Source organism: Aristolochia californica, unplaced genomic scaffold (genome assembly GCF_029961685.1).
Source record: "Aristolochia californica isolate CCGP_79_NKW_82.1479 unplaced genomic scaffold, dmAriCali1.0.hap1 SCAF_5, whole genome shotgun sequence".
In the NCBI taxonomy this organism is placed as follows: domain Eukaryota; kingdom Viridiplantae; phylum Streptophyta; class Magnoliopsida; order Piperales; family Aristolochiaceae; genus Aristolochia; species Aristolochia californica.
The window spans coordinates 45,008,531-45,026,106 of NW_027182214.1; the positions used below are offsets into that span (position 1 = coordinate 45,008,531).

General features: G+C 40.5%; 3 protein-coding genes across 4 annotated transcripts; all 3 read right to left on the bottom strand.

Moving 5' to 3' along the window:
* Positions 1-1,445: 1,445 nt before the first annotated feature.
* LOC137965101 (cytochrome b6-f complex iron-sulfur subunit, chloroplastic) lies at positions 1,446-3,690 on the bottom strand. Its single transcript, XM_068811505.1, has 5 exons — positions 3,570-3,690; positions 3,236-3,483; positions 2,363-2,480; positions 1,880-2,062; positions 1,446-1,660 (listed from the first exon to the last, which is right to left on the bottom strand). Exons 1-5 carry the CDS (start codon positions 3,597-3,599, stop codon positions 1,559-1,561), a joined length of 681 nt encoding a protein of 226 aa, XP_068667606.1. The 5' UTR covers positions 3,600-3,690; the 3' UTR covers positions 1,446-1,558.
* Positions 3,691-5,404: 1,714 nt separating this feature from the next.
* On the bottom strand, positions 5,405-7,423 carry LOC137966155 (tryptophan decarboxylase TDC2-like). Its single transcript, XM_068812686.1, has one exon. The coding sequence runs from the start codon at positions 7,095-7,097 to the stop codon at positions 5,583-5,585; it is 1,515 nt and encodes a 504-aa protein (XP_068668787.1). The 5' UTR covers positions 7,098-7,423; the 3' UTR covers positions 5,405-5,582.
* A 5,233-nt stretch (positions 7,424-12,656) lies between these two features.
* Positions 12,657-15,282, bottom strand: LOC137966114 (RAF-like serine/threonine-protein kinase PRAF). 2 transcript variants are annotated; one of them, XM_068812607.1, is made up of 2 exons: positions 15,163-15,282; positions 12,657-14,151 (listed from the first exon to the last, which is right to left on the bottom strand). In XM_068812607.1, the coding sequence occupies exon 2, from the start codon at positions 14,144-14,146 to the stop codon at positions 12,881-12,883; it is 1,266 nt and encodes a 421-aa protein (XP_068668708.1). In that variant the 5' UTR covers positions 14,147-14,151; positions 15,163-15,282; the 3' UTR covers positions 12,657-12,880. The 2 variants fall into 2 exon arrangements, with proteins under 2 accessions (XP_068668708.1, XP_068668709.1); XM_068812608.1 differs by having other exon boundaries at positions 14,295-15,282.
* Positions 15,283-17,576: the final 2,294 nt, after the last annotated feature.

A 17,576-nucleotide genomic window follows, 5' to 3' on the forward strand; every position in this document is an offset into this window, starting at 1 on the left:
TAGCTTTGATCATTGACTTTGGTGGGTTGAATCCAATTCAAACTAGGTTGACTCTTTGCATGGCATCCATTAGTCAATGAAATCCGATTCCCATCACTAATGAGGTACGATTCCTAGTGACTAAGAAGTCGTATATGACTCTATTAGGGGTATTCGATGAATTTGGACTTTAATAAGTATTTGCATGGTTAAAACTAATCATACAAATTTGGACTTAGGCAGTTTTTAAAATGAATAAGATTACTCATACAAGATTCTTCTGGGGGTGTTTGGTGAGTTAGGATTTTAAGTTGTTTTTTGCATAAAGAGGGCTAGTGGGTATGGAGTATGGGTTCGTTCCAATCCAAACTAGGTTGAGTCATCTATATGGGTATCCATTAGCTAACGAAACCCGACTTTCATCACTAATTAGGTATAATTTATAATGATTATGAAGTCATATGGGGTTATATTAGACATGTTCAGGTGAATTTAGACTTTAGCAGATTTTTTCATAAGTAGAACTAGTCACAAAAAATTTGGACTTGGGCAATTTCTTGCAACTTGTCTTTATACGTACATACAAGAGAAGAAGATGATTGCCGATATCAACTCCAGTTGGATTATCAACAAGGAGGTGAGAGGAGACTCTTTACCTGTAATTTTTGGGTCGATATGGCCAGAGATAAAAGCTTAGTATAGAAGGGATAGCCATAGTGTCACAAATAGTCTCGCCACTGTAAGATGTGCAGCTTCTGGATGTTCATGCTCGTATGATACCGCACTGTTGACAATTACTTCGTCGGATGCATATTTGACTCTCTTCCTAGGGCAGGAACAAGAACTCCACCGTTCGCATCATCTCCGCGATTAACAATCTGTTAATCGTACTAAATCAGGTTAAATATACAGCTTATGCACACCTTTTAATGTTGAAAAATGAAGTAGAGATATGGACCGAAATGCTTGCCCGGAAAAATCCTTCGTATGCAGCCCGATATGCCTGTGAGCTCCTCCTGGCAGGCACTCCGTGCAGTCCGCTCGGGTTGACAATGGGGAGCGGAGAAGGGGATACGGCCAAGGAGCGGAGGGCCACCGGCAACACGTACCGCGGAGGGACTGTAATTAGATTGGGGCGGTATAGACGAGGTGCTTGACGCCTTTCCTTGAGTCGTCTGTGACAGAGTACTCAACGGACGCAAGAAGCGTCCAGGGCGCGGCTATGGCGACAAGGTTCGTCTAGGCAGCGCGGGGAAATTACTCAATCAACGATGCACAGATCATGCATAAGCCTCTGCGGTGTAGTGGCATTTGGTAACCATTCTTCCGACGAAGGCAGCGATGAACACAGGCTTTACCAGACGGAGACAAGTAATGACGATACCAGCTATCAACTCATGACTCTATGTGATCAGCAGATCACCATTATCATAACCAATTTTGATTTATGATGCAAGAGCAAGTCATTTACACAGAAGAAATTATGCAGGCTTTGATCCTGGAGAATATTTGATATAAATTAAATTGACTGGACATCAAGTTCAAGAACAATATGATAAGGCTACAAAGAAGACACAACTTATGCCCACCATGGGGCATCGCCTGTTCTGAAATCTGTTTCAACCCAAGGGACGAACACAACTTTGCCGTCATCAATGTCTGCATGTGCCAATGCCAAAGACTGTTCCAAGTGATATCACAAGTCAATATGTATAACGGAGTAAATACAAACTTGAAGAAAGAACAAAATAACAGAATGTATACTTGGGTCTAAGGTTCATCCCAAAATGACTAGCTAATTTAGGAAACTTCTTTCCCAACTAATAAACTCAAATCTTTATACTCACTAATCCATGTGAGACTATTCCTTAACATATAGGAGATTAATTATGATACTTACAAGTGGTGCAGGTCCTCTTACGACCTTCCCTTGGAAGTTGTATTGGGATCCATGGCATGGGCAGATAAACTTCTTCTCAGCGGTATTCCAGGGCACGACACACCCAAGATGGGTACAGACTGCGTTGATACCGTAAGTTGCAAGAGTCCTATCCATCTCTACCACAAGATAGGTAGGGTCTCCCTGTAGGACAAACTTGTTTTACTATTTGAAGCATTTCACATCTGAATCTTCACTTCAAAGCAAAGACAAAAACAAAAGAGCAAACAAAATACAATGGTAACCAAGAAGAGCAGATGAACAGAGACGATTCAGATATCACTTAAAACAATTGAAAGCAGAGTCACTAGTATGCTGCCGATCACAAATCACTGCATCCCATTTTTTAACAAAATGGACCTCTGGATAACAAGACTAGATTTAGCAACAGCAATATCAGTTGATACTGTACATATGGGACTTCATGATGGAAACCAGCGTTACCTTTAAGCCTTGTGTGAGGGTCCTATCTCCGGGGCCATGGGTCTTCAGCCACTGTTCAGCAATGACATCGTTTCCGACAACATCTTTTGCAACAGTTCCACCCCCACCTCCTCCCGAACTATTTAAATTGACCCAGAACAAATAAAGAATCAACAAACTACAGCAAACAAAATTTGAGTTTCTACTTAACAAAAGACAGAAAAGAAGTACTACTATCATATTATACTGTTAAAGAGCTTTCAAATCTGAATGAACTCTAGAATAATGGTGACGACATCAAAATTGATTGGCATTAGTACCTAGTTTTGCCTATCTTTGAATGTGATAATTTGTCTTTGTACATAAACAAGTGCAGAGTGTTACAGAATACTAAATCCTTGCCCCTAAGGTAATTTATTTTCGAAGTGAATGCAAAAGGGAAAAACCTCAGGTACCTTCATCTCTCCTACAATTTAAAAAACACTACAGAAATATAATCAATTCGAGGCAAATGATTACCGAGAAAAAGCGTTTCTGTATGTATTGAAAGGAAAAAAAGGAATCAAAAGTTGGATTATACAGCATATCTATTAGACGTTTGTGTTTGTCCCTCATCTGCTACACAAGCATTCGAAGAACCCAAGAAATATGTTAATTTACATCATCTATTGGCATGAATATGGAGACAATACAGCAAAGCATTCATTGCAAGCGCGGATTCATTCAGCAGTTGGCAGTTAGGGAGCAGGGAAAAGAGACCTGAATTAACATACACACAGTAACAGACAAAAAGTTGCACCGATCGGTTCCGATGGAGTTGCAGAGTAAGCAATAAGCAAGAGTAAGAACTAACGGCAAAGAATTGTTGGACAAGGAATACAACAGCTATCTTACCCGGGAGGTACAAAGAAGGCCGCATACGGAATAAGCATGCCAGCTGAAGGCAACGATAATGCACCTAGAAGTAGCAAATTCATGAGCTGCCTCTTTCCCATGTCCGGCACCCTGTCTGCCGAAATGCTGGTTGCTTGGCACGCAACTCGGAATCCTTTCCCTTTCTCCTTTCCCAGGAATTGGATTTTGTTGGTTTTGCACAAGAGAGTTTGACAAGGATTGAATATCCCATTCTTGCTTGAGCAAACCTATTTCAGAGATCACCCAAGGAGTAAAATGTTAAAGTGTGCGATTTCGGAGCAACATAGTAGGAAAAGCGTGGTTTAGGTCTTACCTGAGATGGTGTAGCAGAGATCGACGCCATGGCGGACAGAGATCGGGGACGGATGACTGATAGCAAACTGAGACTGGAGAAGGGAGGGCGTGTGGCGGGGATTTTTCATTAGCGATGGCCATCGAAGATAGGATAGTGTCTGATGGAAAATGCGTGGCCACACGTAGCCACAGATTTTAAGATATTCTCCCTATCGTTTTTCTTTCTAAAAATTCATACTAAAAATGGCACAAAAAAACCATTTATTTAAAAAAACCCAACTTTGTTGGCATGTCAACTTCATACAATAAAAAAAGTGACACGTAAGTTTGATCGATATTGCCATGTTGGCATGTCACATAAGCTCCCAATGAGTCTATTGACATTTTACAAATATATCATCGCCCATATAAGATGTCACGTCATTAAACTCTCATATTAAAAAAATATTTTTTAAATTAAAAGATAATTTAAATCGATAATAAATGGTATTAAATAGGTAAGAGTAAGATTTTTTAATTAATTAATATACTTTTTAAATAATTTATTATTTTAATATATAAGATAATAAAAAATATATCGATAAATTTGATTTTTAAATTCAAAAATAAAAATTTTGAATAATTTTTAAATGTATAAATATTTTAAATCAATGATAAATGGTACTACATGGACGATGAGGTGGTTTGCGTTATAATATATTAAACTAAGGGTTTTTGTGTCATTTAATGACATGACATCTTACGTGGATGATGACAGTAATATGATATGTTAGTTGACTCACAGATGTGCCTTGATGATGTGGATACGGTCAAAACCTTATCATGTGCTGCTACGGGTTAAAGTTAAGTATTTTTGTAAATAAGTTCAAAAGTTCATCAATTATTTAATTAAGTTTAAAAAATTAGGTAAAAACCTAAAAGTCTCTAAAAAAAATTCTGTAATAGTTTTCCCTGTTAGACCATAAAAATCATGGTTGGAGAGACGAAAGAGACGAAGAATTAATCGATAAAAGAAGAAGGGATTAAATCCCCGTAACACTTAAGAAAAATTTCATTGTCACGTTGTCTCTTTCCTATCCTGTGTAATAGAACTTTTGAATGGTTTGCTTGTCAAGCTGATCCGGAATTATGGATCAGAAGAAAAAAGAAAAGAAGCCATGGAAGAACCAGAAATCGATACGCAACTTCCATCACCAAGTTGCTGCTTGCGTGTGGAATCTATAGGAGGAACAAAAAGGCCTCTCCTTTTAATCTCTAGCATCAACGTTTGGGAGCAGCCAAACGCGAGGAAGCTTTTTCAAATCAGTTTTCTCCAGAGAAATCTTTCACCAATTTGCACTCAGTCCGTCCATCCTCGATATGGACCTGCGCTGGCATTTGCTTTCCATTCTTACACATCTTTCAATTTCTACCACGTGAACGTCTCTCATTTCTCTGATACTTTCTTTTATGTCCTTTTGTCTACGTCTGAGGCAGACGCAGAGACAGCCGAGCACGGAACGAAGACGAGTAATACTTTTTACTTTAATGCGAGGGGAAGCGTCGGTGCTTGGCCTCGTTTTCCATGATCATAGGAGAATTCGCAATATCTTTCCATCAGCTCTTCAACAGAAACAGACACCCCCCCCCCCCCCCCCCTCGGCGGTCTTTTTCTTTCTAGGTCGAGTAATGCAAAAGAAGGATTAAAAGCGCCCAGTTTCGACCGCGAGACGTCCATTGAAGGTCAGGGAGGAGAAAGACGACTGGTCTTGAATGGCGGACACAGGAAGACGTTAACTTGACGTGTTGAAACACCTGAATCGATTTACGTTTCTTTTACCATTTTGATTTTTCAATCTGTGGTTAATAAAAAAATATTGAAAAGATAACACTGATTCATTGTCAAATTGGTCCCAACTTGTACGATTTGTTCACACTGTGAGTGACGATTGTAGAACAAAATCCAGTTTTTTAAGGAAAAAAATTGCTGCTTTCTTCCCATCATGGAAGACTTTGAAGGAACCTAAGCATGATGAACTAGCTTTTGAGAAGCTCAGATTTGTTCAACTCCTTTGCCCACCAAAGCATCGGCTCTCTCCCTCATCAACTCCCACGCCGCCACCACGTGTCTCTCCTCCGTCAACGTCGCTCCAACCACGAACCGCAGCACGAACACCCCTCCCACCACCGTGTGCGTTATGTACACCCGCCCTGTCGCGTTCACCTCCTCCAGCAACGCTCGATTCAGCCTCTCCAAGCCCTCCTCCTCCATCTCCCCCGCTCCCCTCCCCAACCTGAAACACACCAGAGCGAACCGTCTCGGCACCACGATCTCGAACCGGGGGTCCTTCGCCACCAACTCCTCGAACATCCCCGCCAACCGAACGTCCGACCGGATGTGCTCTTGCAGGTTCGCCACTCCGTAGTTCCGGAAAATGAGCCAGAGGCGGAGCGACCTGAACCGCCTGCCCACCCCGATCTGCCAGTCTTTGTAGTCGACCACCTTTCCGCTCGCGCTAGGTTTGTTTTTCAAGTACTCGGGTTCGATGTTCAGGCCGTGGACAAGCTGGTCCGGCTTTTTGACCCACAAGCAACAGCAGTCCAGATACGACAAGAACCATTTGTGCGGGCTCATGCTTATCGAATTCGCACACTCGACACCGTCGAGATATGGCCGGAACTCCGGGCAGATGCACGCGCTGCCGGCGTAAGCCGCGTCGACATGGACCCAGGCTCCGAATTCAGCCGCTACTTCAGCCAGAGCTCCCACCGGATCCACCGCCGTCGTCGACGTCGTTCCCACCGTCGCGCAGAGGAAAACTGGCACTAGCCCCGCCGCGACGTCGGCCTCCATGCATGCGCGCAGGCGCGTCGGGGAGAGGGAAAATTTGTCCTCTACGGTCGTCTCGATGGCACGGATGTTGCTGGGTAGAATACCGGCAATCTTGCAGGCTTTGGCATACGTCAAGTGTGTCTGATCGGAACTGTAGGCTACAAGTTTGGCAATGTTCCCTGGCCCAACTCGTTCCAGAGCGCGGTCACGAGCTGTGACGAGAGTGCATAAAATAGCCTCACTGGTGCTAGTCTGTATCACTCCTCCGCCTGTCCCCGAAAACATGAACGACGTGGGGAGCTTCAAGAGCTTGGCCATCCAATCCATCACGGACATTTCAAGCTCCGTCGCTGCCGGGGAAGCGAGCCAGTTAAACCCGACGGAGTTGAATGAAGTGGCGAGCATGTCACCGATGAAACCAGCCGTGCTGACACTTGCAGGGAAATAGGCGAAGAAGTTGGGGCTGGCCCAGTGCGTCATACCAGGCAGTATGACTTTCCGGACGTCTTCGAGAATGTCCTCGAGGGGTTCAGGACTGGAAGGGGCTGCGTCCGGGAGGCGGTTACGAAGGAAACCCGGCACAACGCTGCTTAAAACTGGAAGGGATTCAACGTTCTTGTAGTAATCAGCAATGAAATCAACAGCTCGATGAGCTTGATTACGGAACTCTTGGAGATCCAACGGTTTGAACTCGCCGAAAGCTGTTTCAGGAAAATTGGTGTCAAGACTCCCCATTTTCCGTCCCTCGAAGTAGATTATATTATCAACAGTGTCGATCGAGAGAGAGAAAGAGAGATCTAGGGCGCATTGGTATTGAGAAAGAAGGAGAAGCGAGGTTTAAATAGGCGGCGAGTTACAGCTACACGGCCAAGCAGGGTAACTAGTTGTAGTCACCCGGAGTAAGGTAAATGGTACTGACTGGGGTCCCGTCTCGATGACGAGTACTAGACTGGAATCCCAGACTGCATGAGAGTCGGTGGGTGGCAGAAGAACGACGCCGGAGGTTAATCGGAGACGCGGAAAAATGCAGCACAAGCATGCCCGTGTCGTCATCTCTGCCTACCATGCAACGTACCTCCCATGGAAAACATTTGTAGGAACTTTCAAGCTCGGAGTCTTCCCACACGTGCTTTTATTACGTGGAGGAGAAGAGAGCCGTGATTGTCGGTTCCCTCCATTACCACCACAGACCACAGAAAAAAAACCGACAACTAATTTTGGTCTAAATAATTCACCTGGGGCATCATGAAAGCAAGCATCAATGTAAATTTGAAAACCAGATTCTTAACTCTTTAACATAACCTTTTAAAGTTTATTAAAGATTCAAATTTGGGCAAGGACGCCATAGACGATCAATAAATCTTCCTTCTTCCTTCCCTGCTTCCGGCTCCCTCTCTGTCTCTCTCTCTCACCACGCGTCTCTCACCATTTTCCGTCTCTCGAAGTAGCTGATATTATCAACAGTGTCGATCGAGAGAGAGAAAGGGAGATCTAGGGCGCATTGGTATTGAGAAAGAAGGAGAGGTGAGGTTTAGATAGGCGGCGAGTGACAACTACACGGCCAAGCAGGGTAACTAGTTGTAGTCACCCGGAGTCAGGTAAATGGTACTGACTGGGGTCCCGTCTCGATGACGCGTACTAGACTGGAATCCCAGACTGCATGAGAGTCCGTAGGTGGCAGAAGAACGACGCCGGAGGTTAATCGGAGACGCGGAAAAAAGCAGCACAAGCATGCCCGTGTCGTCATTTCTGCCTTCAATGCAAGTACCTCCCATTGAAAACATTTGTTGGAACTTTCAAGCTTGGAGTCTTCCGACACGTGCTTTTATTACGTGGAGGAGAAGAGAGCCGTGATTGTCGGTTCCCTCCATTACCACCACGGACCACAGAAAAAAAACGACAACTAATTTTGCTCTAAATAATTCACCTGGGGCATCATGAAAGCAAGCATCAATGTAAATTTTAAAACCAGATTCTTAACTCTTTAACATAACCTTTTAAAGTTTATTAAAGATTCAAATTTAGGACGCCATAGATAATCAATAAATCTTCCTTCTTCCTTCCCTGCTTCCGCTCCCTCTCTGTCTCTCTCTCTCTCTCACCACGAGTACGATTAGGCTTTTACATCTGATAACAAATAATATTTTGATTCATCGCAGCTTCTCTCTGCTCCCTGCAGCGAGACCCAAAACAATTATTCTGATCATATCGCAGTCGATGTCTCCTCTGTTATTACTGGTTCTGAGCCTCACAAAAATCATCTGAGTATATAGAATGACGAGCAGTTGATTCCAAAACGACATGGAAATGTTTTTTAAAAGGGAATTTCACTTAAATACCTATTTAAAATAAAATATTTTTAAAAATACTAACATCATCAAAATATTTCTAAAACTATCCAACTTTGACCGGTCAAATGCCTATGTGTGCAGTCAAAAGCGACACATAAGCTTTGACTGCTTATGTGTCGCCACATCATCTATGCAGTAAACATATAACGACACGTCATCTGCCACATCATTATTTTACCATGTCATCTGCCACGTAAGCTGATACATTATTAAATAAAAAATAAATAATCCTCACTGTATTCCACCACATTGTTTTTCAAAATAAATTATTTTAAATACCTTATGTGTCCCCTCTCATCGTTCTCCTCTCCTCTCCTCTCGCCCTCTCGCCGCCGCTTTGCCTCGGCCTCCTCTGGCCTTGCCGTCTCTCCTCTCGCTGTCGTCTCTTGGCCTTGACCTCCTCTCCTCTCCTCTCCTCTTTCCCCCTCTCCTCTCGGCCTCTCACTGCTGCTCGCCCTCGGCCTCCTCTGGCCTCGCCCTCTCTCCTCTCGCTGCCGTCGCTCAGCCTTGGCCTCCTCTCCTCCCTTCTCCACACCCACCCACCCCCCCCCCCCCCCCCCCCCCCCCCCCTCCCTCCTCTCCCCTCTCGCAGTGCCTGCTGTCGCCGCTCGTCCTCAGACTTCGCCCTCGACGCCCCCCTCTCAATTACAAATTTTAAAAATTTAAAAATATTTTAAATCGATAATAAAATATGTTAAATTAGTAAGAGTAAATTTTTTTAATTAATAATATATTTATTTTATTTTTAATTATTTTAAATATAAGGTAATAATAAATTTGAAAAAAAACGTATTGATAAATTTGATTTTTAAACTCAAAACTAAAATTTTCAAAATTTTTTATTAAAATAAAATTTAAATCGATAATAAAAAGGTGTTAAAATGGTAAGAGTAAGATTTTTTATAACTTATTATTTTAAATATAAGGTAATAAAAAGTGTACCGGTACATTTATTTTTTAAACTCAAGTAAAATTTTTATATTTTTTTAGTTAATAAATATTTTTAATTGATAATAAAAGGTGTTGTAAGATTTTAAATTAACTAATATATATTTTTAATAATCTATTATTTTTTAAATAATATGATAAAAATTATACAAATAAATTATATTTTTAAACTCTAAAATAATTTTTAGGCTTCGAGACATAACATTTATTACTTTTCCCAAAGATAAATAGATATTAGGTAATAAAAAATGTATCTGATTTTTTATTTTAAAAAAATATATTTAATTTTTATTTAATGACGTGTCAGCTTACGTGGCAGGTGACATGGTAAAATAATGACATGGCAGACGACGTGTTGATCTATGTTTACTGCACAGATGACATGGCAACACATAGGCAGTCAAAGCTTATTTGTCACTTTTGACTGCACACATAGGCTTTGACCGGTTAAAGTTGGGTAGTTTTGGAAATATTTTGATGACTTCGGTATTTTTAAAAATATTTTATTTTAAATAGGTATTTAAGTGAAATTTCCTTTTTAAAATAACTTCAACAACTCATGTTCGGTTGGCACTCCATTAATATTTGGCTCGATGTTTTGGGTATGTCACTGTCATATCATATACAATCATGCACTTATATAAACGAACTAGACTAGAGGAATCCAATTATTTTACGGAGAAAACAAAAGATGCTAAACCATGTCTATGACTATCCTAGAATGACTAAACCGATATTGAAACGGCACTTTCCAATCACCCCACCCTCGTAAGGTGATATTCCAATGGGAATTTCACTTAAATACCCATTTTAAATAAAATATTTTCAAAAATACCAACGTCATCAAAATATTTCTAAAATTACCCAACTTTGACTGGTCAAATGCCTATTTGTGCAGTAAAAAATGACACATAAGCTTTGACTGCTTATGTGTTGCCACATCATCAGTGCAGTAAACATAGATCGACACTTAAAAAAAAAAAATCAGATACTTTTTTTATTACCTAATATCTACAATATTGGACATTTATCTTTGGGAAAAATAATAAATGTTATGTTTCGAAGCCTAAAAATTATTTTAGAGTTTATAAATACACTTTATTTATATAATTCTTATCACATTATTTACAAAATACTAAATTATTAAAAAAATATATTAGTTAATTAAAAATCTTACAACACCTTTTATTATCAATTAAAAATATTTATTAACTGAAAAAATATAAAAATTTTACTTGAGTTTAAAAAATAAATGTACCTGTACACTTTTTATTACCTTATATTTAAAATAATAAGTTATAAAAAATCTTACTCTTACCATTTTAACACCTTTTTATTATCGATTTAAAAATTATTTTAATAAAAAATTTTGAAAATTTTAGTTTTGAGTTTAAAAATCAAATTTTTCAATGCGTGTTTTTTCAAATTTATTATTACCTTATATTTAAAAAATAAAAAATAAAATAAATATATAATTAATTAAAAAAATTTTACTCTTACTATTTTAACATATTTTATTATCTATTTAAAATAGTTTTTAATTTTTTAATTTTTTAATTGAGAGGGGGGCGTAGAGGACGAGGTCTGAGGCCGAGCAGTGGGGAGCAGCGGCAGCAGGCACTGCGAGAGGGGAAAAGAGAGGGGGGGAGAGGAGAGGAGAGGAGAGGAGGCCGAGGCTGAGCGACGACAGCAAGAGGAGAGAGTGTGAGGCCGAGCGGCGATGAGAGGGCGAGAGGAGAGGGGGAAAGAGGAGAGAAAAGGAGGTCGAGGCCAAGCGACGACAGCGAGAGAGAGAGGGCAAGGCCAGAGGAGGCCGAGGCCGTGCGGCGGCGAGAGGGCGAGAGGAGAGGAGAGGAGGCCGAGCGGTGGCGAGAAGGCGAGAGGAGAGGAGAGGAGGCCAAGCGGCAGTGGCGAGAGGGCGAGAGAAGAGGAGAGGAGAAAGATGAGAGGGGACACATAAGGCGTTTAAAATAACTTATTTTGAAAAACAATGCGGTGAAATATGGTGAGGATTATTTAATTTTTATTTAATGATGTGTCAGATTACGTGGCAGATGATGTGTCGATCTATGTTTACTACACTGATGACATGGCAACACATAAGCAGTCAAAGCTTATGTGTCGCTTTTGACTGCACACATAGGCATTTGACCAGTCAAAGTTGGGTAGTTTTAGAAATATTTTGATGACATCGATATTTTTAAAAATATTTTTATTTTAAATGGGTATTTAAGTGAAATTTCCTATTCCAATCGCCATTTTAAATTTCTTCACAATCTTACTTGAAGAAATCTCAGAGCGCATCAGGTCTAGTCTAGGGGCCAACGATCACACTATTAGTCTCGAAATTCTTTGGTCGTCTTTGACTGAACAGGTTTCTAATTATGCACACTCGATAAGAATTAAAAGAAGAAATTTGTCTGTTGATCTTGAATGTTTTCTTTCGTCGAATATTTGACCCATTAATAACTACAGTAAGTCAGCATAGTTTGAGCTGTTCATTAGAAGGTAGTATTGCAATTTGGGGGAATCACCTTTGAAGATGATTAGTAATGCAGATTATTAAGGATTTGGAATAGGGTTTTAGATCTAATTTAACATAGTATCAAAGTTAGTACTCGTATGGGCATTCCACCTAAATCATTAACGTGCCTACACGTGAGAGACTCTACCTAAATTATCCATGTACCTAGGGAGAGTATTAAGGAATAGTCCCACATGGATTAGTGATTGGATTAGTAATATCAAATATCTTGAGTTTATTAGTTGGCAGAAAAAGATTCCTAAGTGGCTAATCATTTTGGAATAGGACCTTCCACCCAATTAAACATAGATCATCAGTTACCCAAAAGAAGATACTTCGCAAGCGACTTACCCGATTGAAGGATGATCTATAAGCTCATCTTCGTTGATATGTTGATACAAAAATTACTTCTTTAATGGTTGAGACATTGAGTTTTCCATGAAACAATCAAGAAAACAATCAAGAATTCCATGCAACAATCACAAGCATCTTTTTACGAGAATGTCCAAATTAATTACATTTCTATGTACACAATTCTATGTCACGAAATGCAACGATTTTCCACACTCTTGTAATGAAAACAAACAAACAGAAACTTTGGCAGTCCTACATACAATCACTCAAAACCAGCAGCCAAAATCCAGAAAGAAAAGCTCTTATACATCGCCTAAAAAACGAGTAGGGAGCCCGACGGGCTATCGATCTTTGCCTGCATAGTCGGTGCCGTTTACATGCAGATCAGCTGTAACAGGAACTCCGGAAGGCGGGTACGCCGGAACGGCCCCAGGATTTTTCTGCCTGTAGAACACTTGCCCACCATCTCCAATCACTCCCACGGGGAGCTCGTAGGTCTCACCAGGGACCGGTTTTATCTCACCAGGGCGAACAACTTGCGGAACTTGCCCATACATCTGACCTGCTGCCATCAAATTAGCTATCATCTGGTTGTGATACGGATGTGCCGCCGGAGGCGCTGGCATTGGGATCCTCTGCATGTAGGGCATCTGAACTTGAACGGACCGGACAGGCACATTCCCTGCCGGCACGTAGTAAACTGGCATCGGTTGCACGCCCTGACCTTGCAAATGGGGATCTGGAACGTAGTGGTACATGGGACTGTTGACGTATCCTGTCTGCGTATGAACCGCCGCCTCCGGCTCCATCCGGTTCCCCTTCGTTTCATCAATTACAGACGGGTTCTCCGGTTTGGTCTTTACCGGCGGGAGACCTGCAGGAACTCCGGCGGCGGACGACGTAGAGAAGTACGAAGACGACGCCACCGGAGGGGCGGGAGAACCTGGGTCAGAGAACACCGACACATTCTCGGATGGCCAGTTAGGATTCCTTGTCTTAATATCGGTTTCAGAATCCAGGCCGAAGAGATAGTCGGGCACTTCGGAGATAATGGAGGACACCTCGGACCTGCCTCGCTCGAGCGAGGCTGATCCGCCGTTGAGCGCGTCCAGGAGCCACTGTTTGGTGCCGCCGCCGCCGTCGATGAGGGAAGTGATCGAGGACGTCCTCGAGCAGGACTGCGTGAACAAAAAAAGGCGAAGTCGAGCCGTTTTACTGTTGCCACCACCGGAATGCGCCAAGCGGTCATACTCTTCCAACATGTTCTCCAAGTCCTCGTCGGTCGTGACAGAGATGAGGGCGTCGAGATCTTCGTTGGGGAGCTGGTACTTGATGGTGAAGTCAGTGGAGCCGGAGAGCTTGGAGAGCTTGGAGAGGAGCGACGCGAAAGTGGTAGTGCCGTGGACGGCCACGATTCGAGTGTCCCCACCCACGTAACGAAGCTGGTTGTCATGGGGCCTGGGCACGATCCGGCCGCCAAAGCTGCACATGAAGCGTATAAGTGGGTGCCCTTCCTCGTTCCACTTGTGAAGGTGGCCCGATCGCGGAGTCGAGTTGACCGAATCGGTGGCTCCAGAGTCCTGTTCAACCGGATGGTTCGATGCCATGGCCCCTACGTGAGGTAAAAAATCCTTTTGAATTCTCCAAATAAAATTTTCCACATCAAATTCCTTTAAACATCGCCAAAACTAATTATGGTGTTTATATTTCCACGTCAAGATCGGTCCGGTTTGTCTTGATCAAGTTTACACAGACCTGGTTAAACTGAGTCAGACCGGTTGTAGCGCGGGTTGCTGTAGGTCCAACCCCGACCGACCATCCACTGGATGCTCGAGTACGTGGCTATAAGAATAATAGCGTATCGAACCAGGCAGAATAAACTACGTTTTAGTCCTGTGGATGCATCATTAATGAGTTGAAAACCTTGGAGCTCTTCACATTTAAAAAAGGGTTAATCTATGGTCCCCAACCTGCGGCTGTGCTAACGGGGATCCATTTCTGCCAAAAGCGATTGCATTAGATCAACGTGATGGCCAAAAATGGAAGTGAATTACCCAACCAGAGTCACTGGAGGCGAAAACTGAAAAGAAACTTGGCTCTGTGATCTCCTCCGATCAGTCAAATAAATCTCTATCTATGGAGAAGTTATGAAATGGTGAAAAACAACGTGGTTTACATTGCTGATTTTGATCCTCAATTTCGTATTGAGAGGCTAACAAACTAAATCATCGAACAGAGCCAAGTTCTGATAAAAATGAATAAGAAAGCAAATCAATCATAAACTCTAAAAGAAGATTCTTACTTTTAAGGAGTTCCATAGCAGATTATTAATCATAATCCGATATGAGAATAGAAGAGTCCATTTTTTTTTATTTTTTTTTTTGTAAAAGTCGATTCTGGCGATAACGAAAGGATATTAACTCAATAAGCGACAGCCTCATATGGAAGAGATACGAGTCGGAAAGCCGATGATAAATCGAAAAGATCCATGAATCCAAAACCAAGAAGGAAATACACGATTGTTTGTTCTCGAAGAGTCAAGGGAGTCGAAAGAACAAGAGTACGCAGAAGCCGTTACAGGTCGAAGGAAAAAGCGAGAGCAGAGGCGGCGATTTATACTTACCTGTACTGGATTGTGATGACCGCCTCTCCTCAAATAGTCGACTCGTGGCTCTTGCGGCCTCGTCTGCGACGGAAGCCTCAAGTTCGCCCGACGATCGTCGTGGAGAAGCGACGCAAAGGGAGACGAAGGCAGGGGAGCAAATGGAGGCGTTAGTTTACTTTTGGAAGCAATAGCCGGCCTGCCGACGAAGAAAGTGGGTCCCACTACCGCCATTTCTAACTTTTAAAGTGGTCCTACGCCACGCCAGCTGAAGTCCGGATCGGACCTGGTCAGTCGTTTAAATTTTAAATATATGGTTTAATCAAACTGACGGCTCTTTCGGTTCTATTAAGGAAAAATCTGGCAAATCAAATAGACCGATTGAGCTGACTGGTACGATAGTTAGCCTATCAAAAACATCGAACCGGTTTGGTCCATGATACACTGACCTGGGTTGAACCAGACTCAACCACCTTTTTGGGCGTAATCTAATTTCCAAAAGAGTGATACAATAGAGATATATCTAATATAAAACTTTGAATAATATGTTATCTAAGGATAGGAACATCCCATGGTAACAAAAAGCCAACATAAGCTCAACTCCAAAAAAAACATTATAATGTGTCTATTCCAATAGATGGGGCATCAAATACTTTTGTCACTCAGACATAAAATATGCCCTAGTGGATGCAATTCGATCTACAACTTGTTACCATCCAATACTTATCGATTTTAAAGATCATAATATATTTCACAATATTGAGATGCCTACCCTTAATAATAAGTATTGTATCATATAAAATAAATATATTTTTATAAATAATGCAATATGAAAAATCTATAATCAATGTAATATTTACTACATTTCAATGTTTAATGTGGAGTGTCACATATAACACATTAATTTTTTTTAATGTTTTTTAATTTACTTTCATTCGTCTTCTTAACTCACTAAGCATGATTCATTTAACTTTTGCCATTAGATTTCATGGGTCAAGTTGAGCTCTTTAGAACAAATGTAGCCTAATAACATAGCGGGATCATCTCATACTTAGGGCATTATAGTGATGGACAAAGGAGAGAGAAGCCCAACTGATGGCGAAGAAAAAACATTAAGAATAATATAATCAATCATATTCTTTCCTTAGAATTTTGTATGAAAAAATTGTATTTCATAGATAATCTTATGTATAATTACGGTTATTCGATGAAAAGATTTAAAATGATGACTATTTGATCTTTGGACTTTGTTGCAATCCTTTGCTTTTTATGTAGGATTACAGAAGTCCGAAGATATCAAATAATAATCATTTTAGATATTTTCGGAGAAAAATCATAATTTATGTATAAGTTTATCAGTAAATTATTAATTTTCATTGTTATATACATCTCAACATGATTGGAACTATCTATTCGTGACGATAATTGAAGGACATTGATTGTGGAAAAAACAAACCAAAACATGAAGGTCTTTGTGAGAATAGTTGAAAAAATATCAATCTAGGTAAGAAAACAGTCTGTGTTTATGAATGATTTCCATTCACATGAATAACCGAGAAGGTTTATTTCATATGCTCTTATTTTTGTTTTTCAATAAAACACTTTCAATGGTCATTTTTTACTACTAAGCCACGTACAAGGTTAGTCGATGAATTTGAAGCCAACCTTGAGACTCTCTTTCCATTGGAGGCAGAGTAGTTGAATCAAATCAACAATCTTGAGTCTTTTATACCATTGATACTCCTTGAAAAATATTTTAATGACCACCATAAGAGATTCCTTTAGGTGAGATTAAAACCTTTTACATAAACAAGTCGTAAATATTATATTAGGTCTACTAGTTGTCACATGTAGAAAACTATTTATCATGCTTAAATACAATGTTTAATCTACCGGTTTACCGAATTTATCAATATCTAATTTTAATGAGGGACTCATAGGAGTACTTATTGATTTTGACTTATGACAAACGCTTTATAGTAGTTTGACTAATGAAAATTCAATTTTTGGTTTCTCCAACTCGTTATGTTCATCTCAAATCTCCTTGCATTACCTTAACTTCTCCAAGTGACCACATGGGAAAAGTTGTTGCTTTTCGCTTACCCTTGTTTAAATTATCAAATTAACTTATTGTCCTAATCAACAAATGCACATTAAGAACAACCCCCTACCTACACTTCTATAAAAAAAATTAAATTAAAAATAATCACTTTTAAAAGAAAATCATACTTTGGTATAGGATTAAGTAATATACTGCATGATACATTTTATTAAAATATTTTTATTTATTGATTTGGAAAGGTCAATATAAAGGAATGAGCTCGAATTGAATTGCAGTTCTTTTTCCTTTAGTATAGACTTTAGACTCAACTCTAAAGAATCAATATTATGTTTACTATTATTATGGCAAGCAAATCCTAAGACAAATTCCCTTT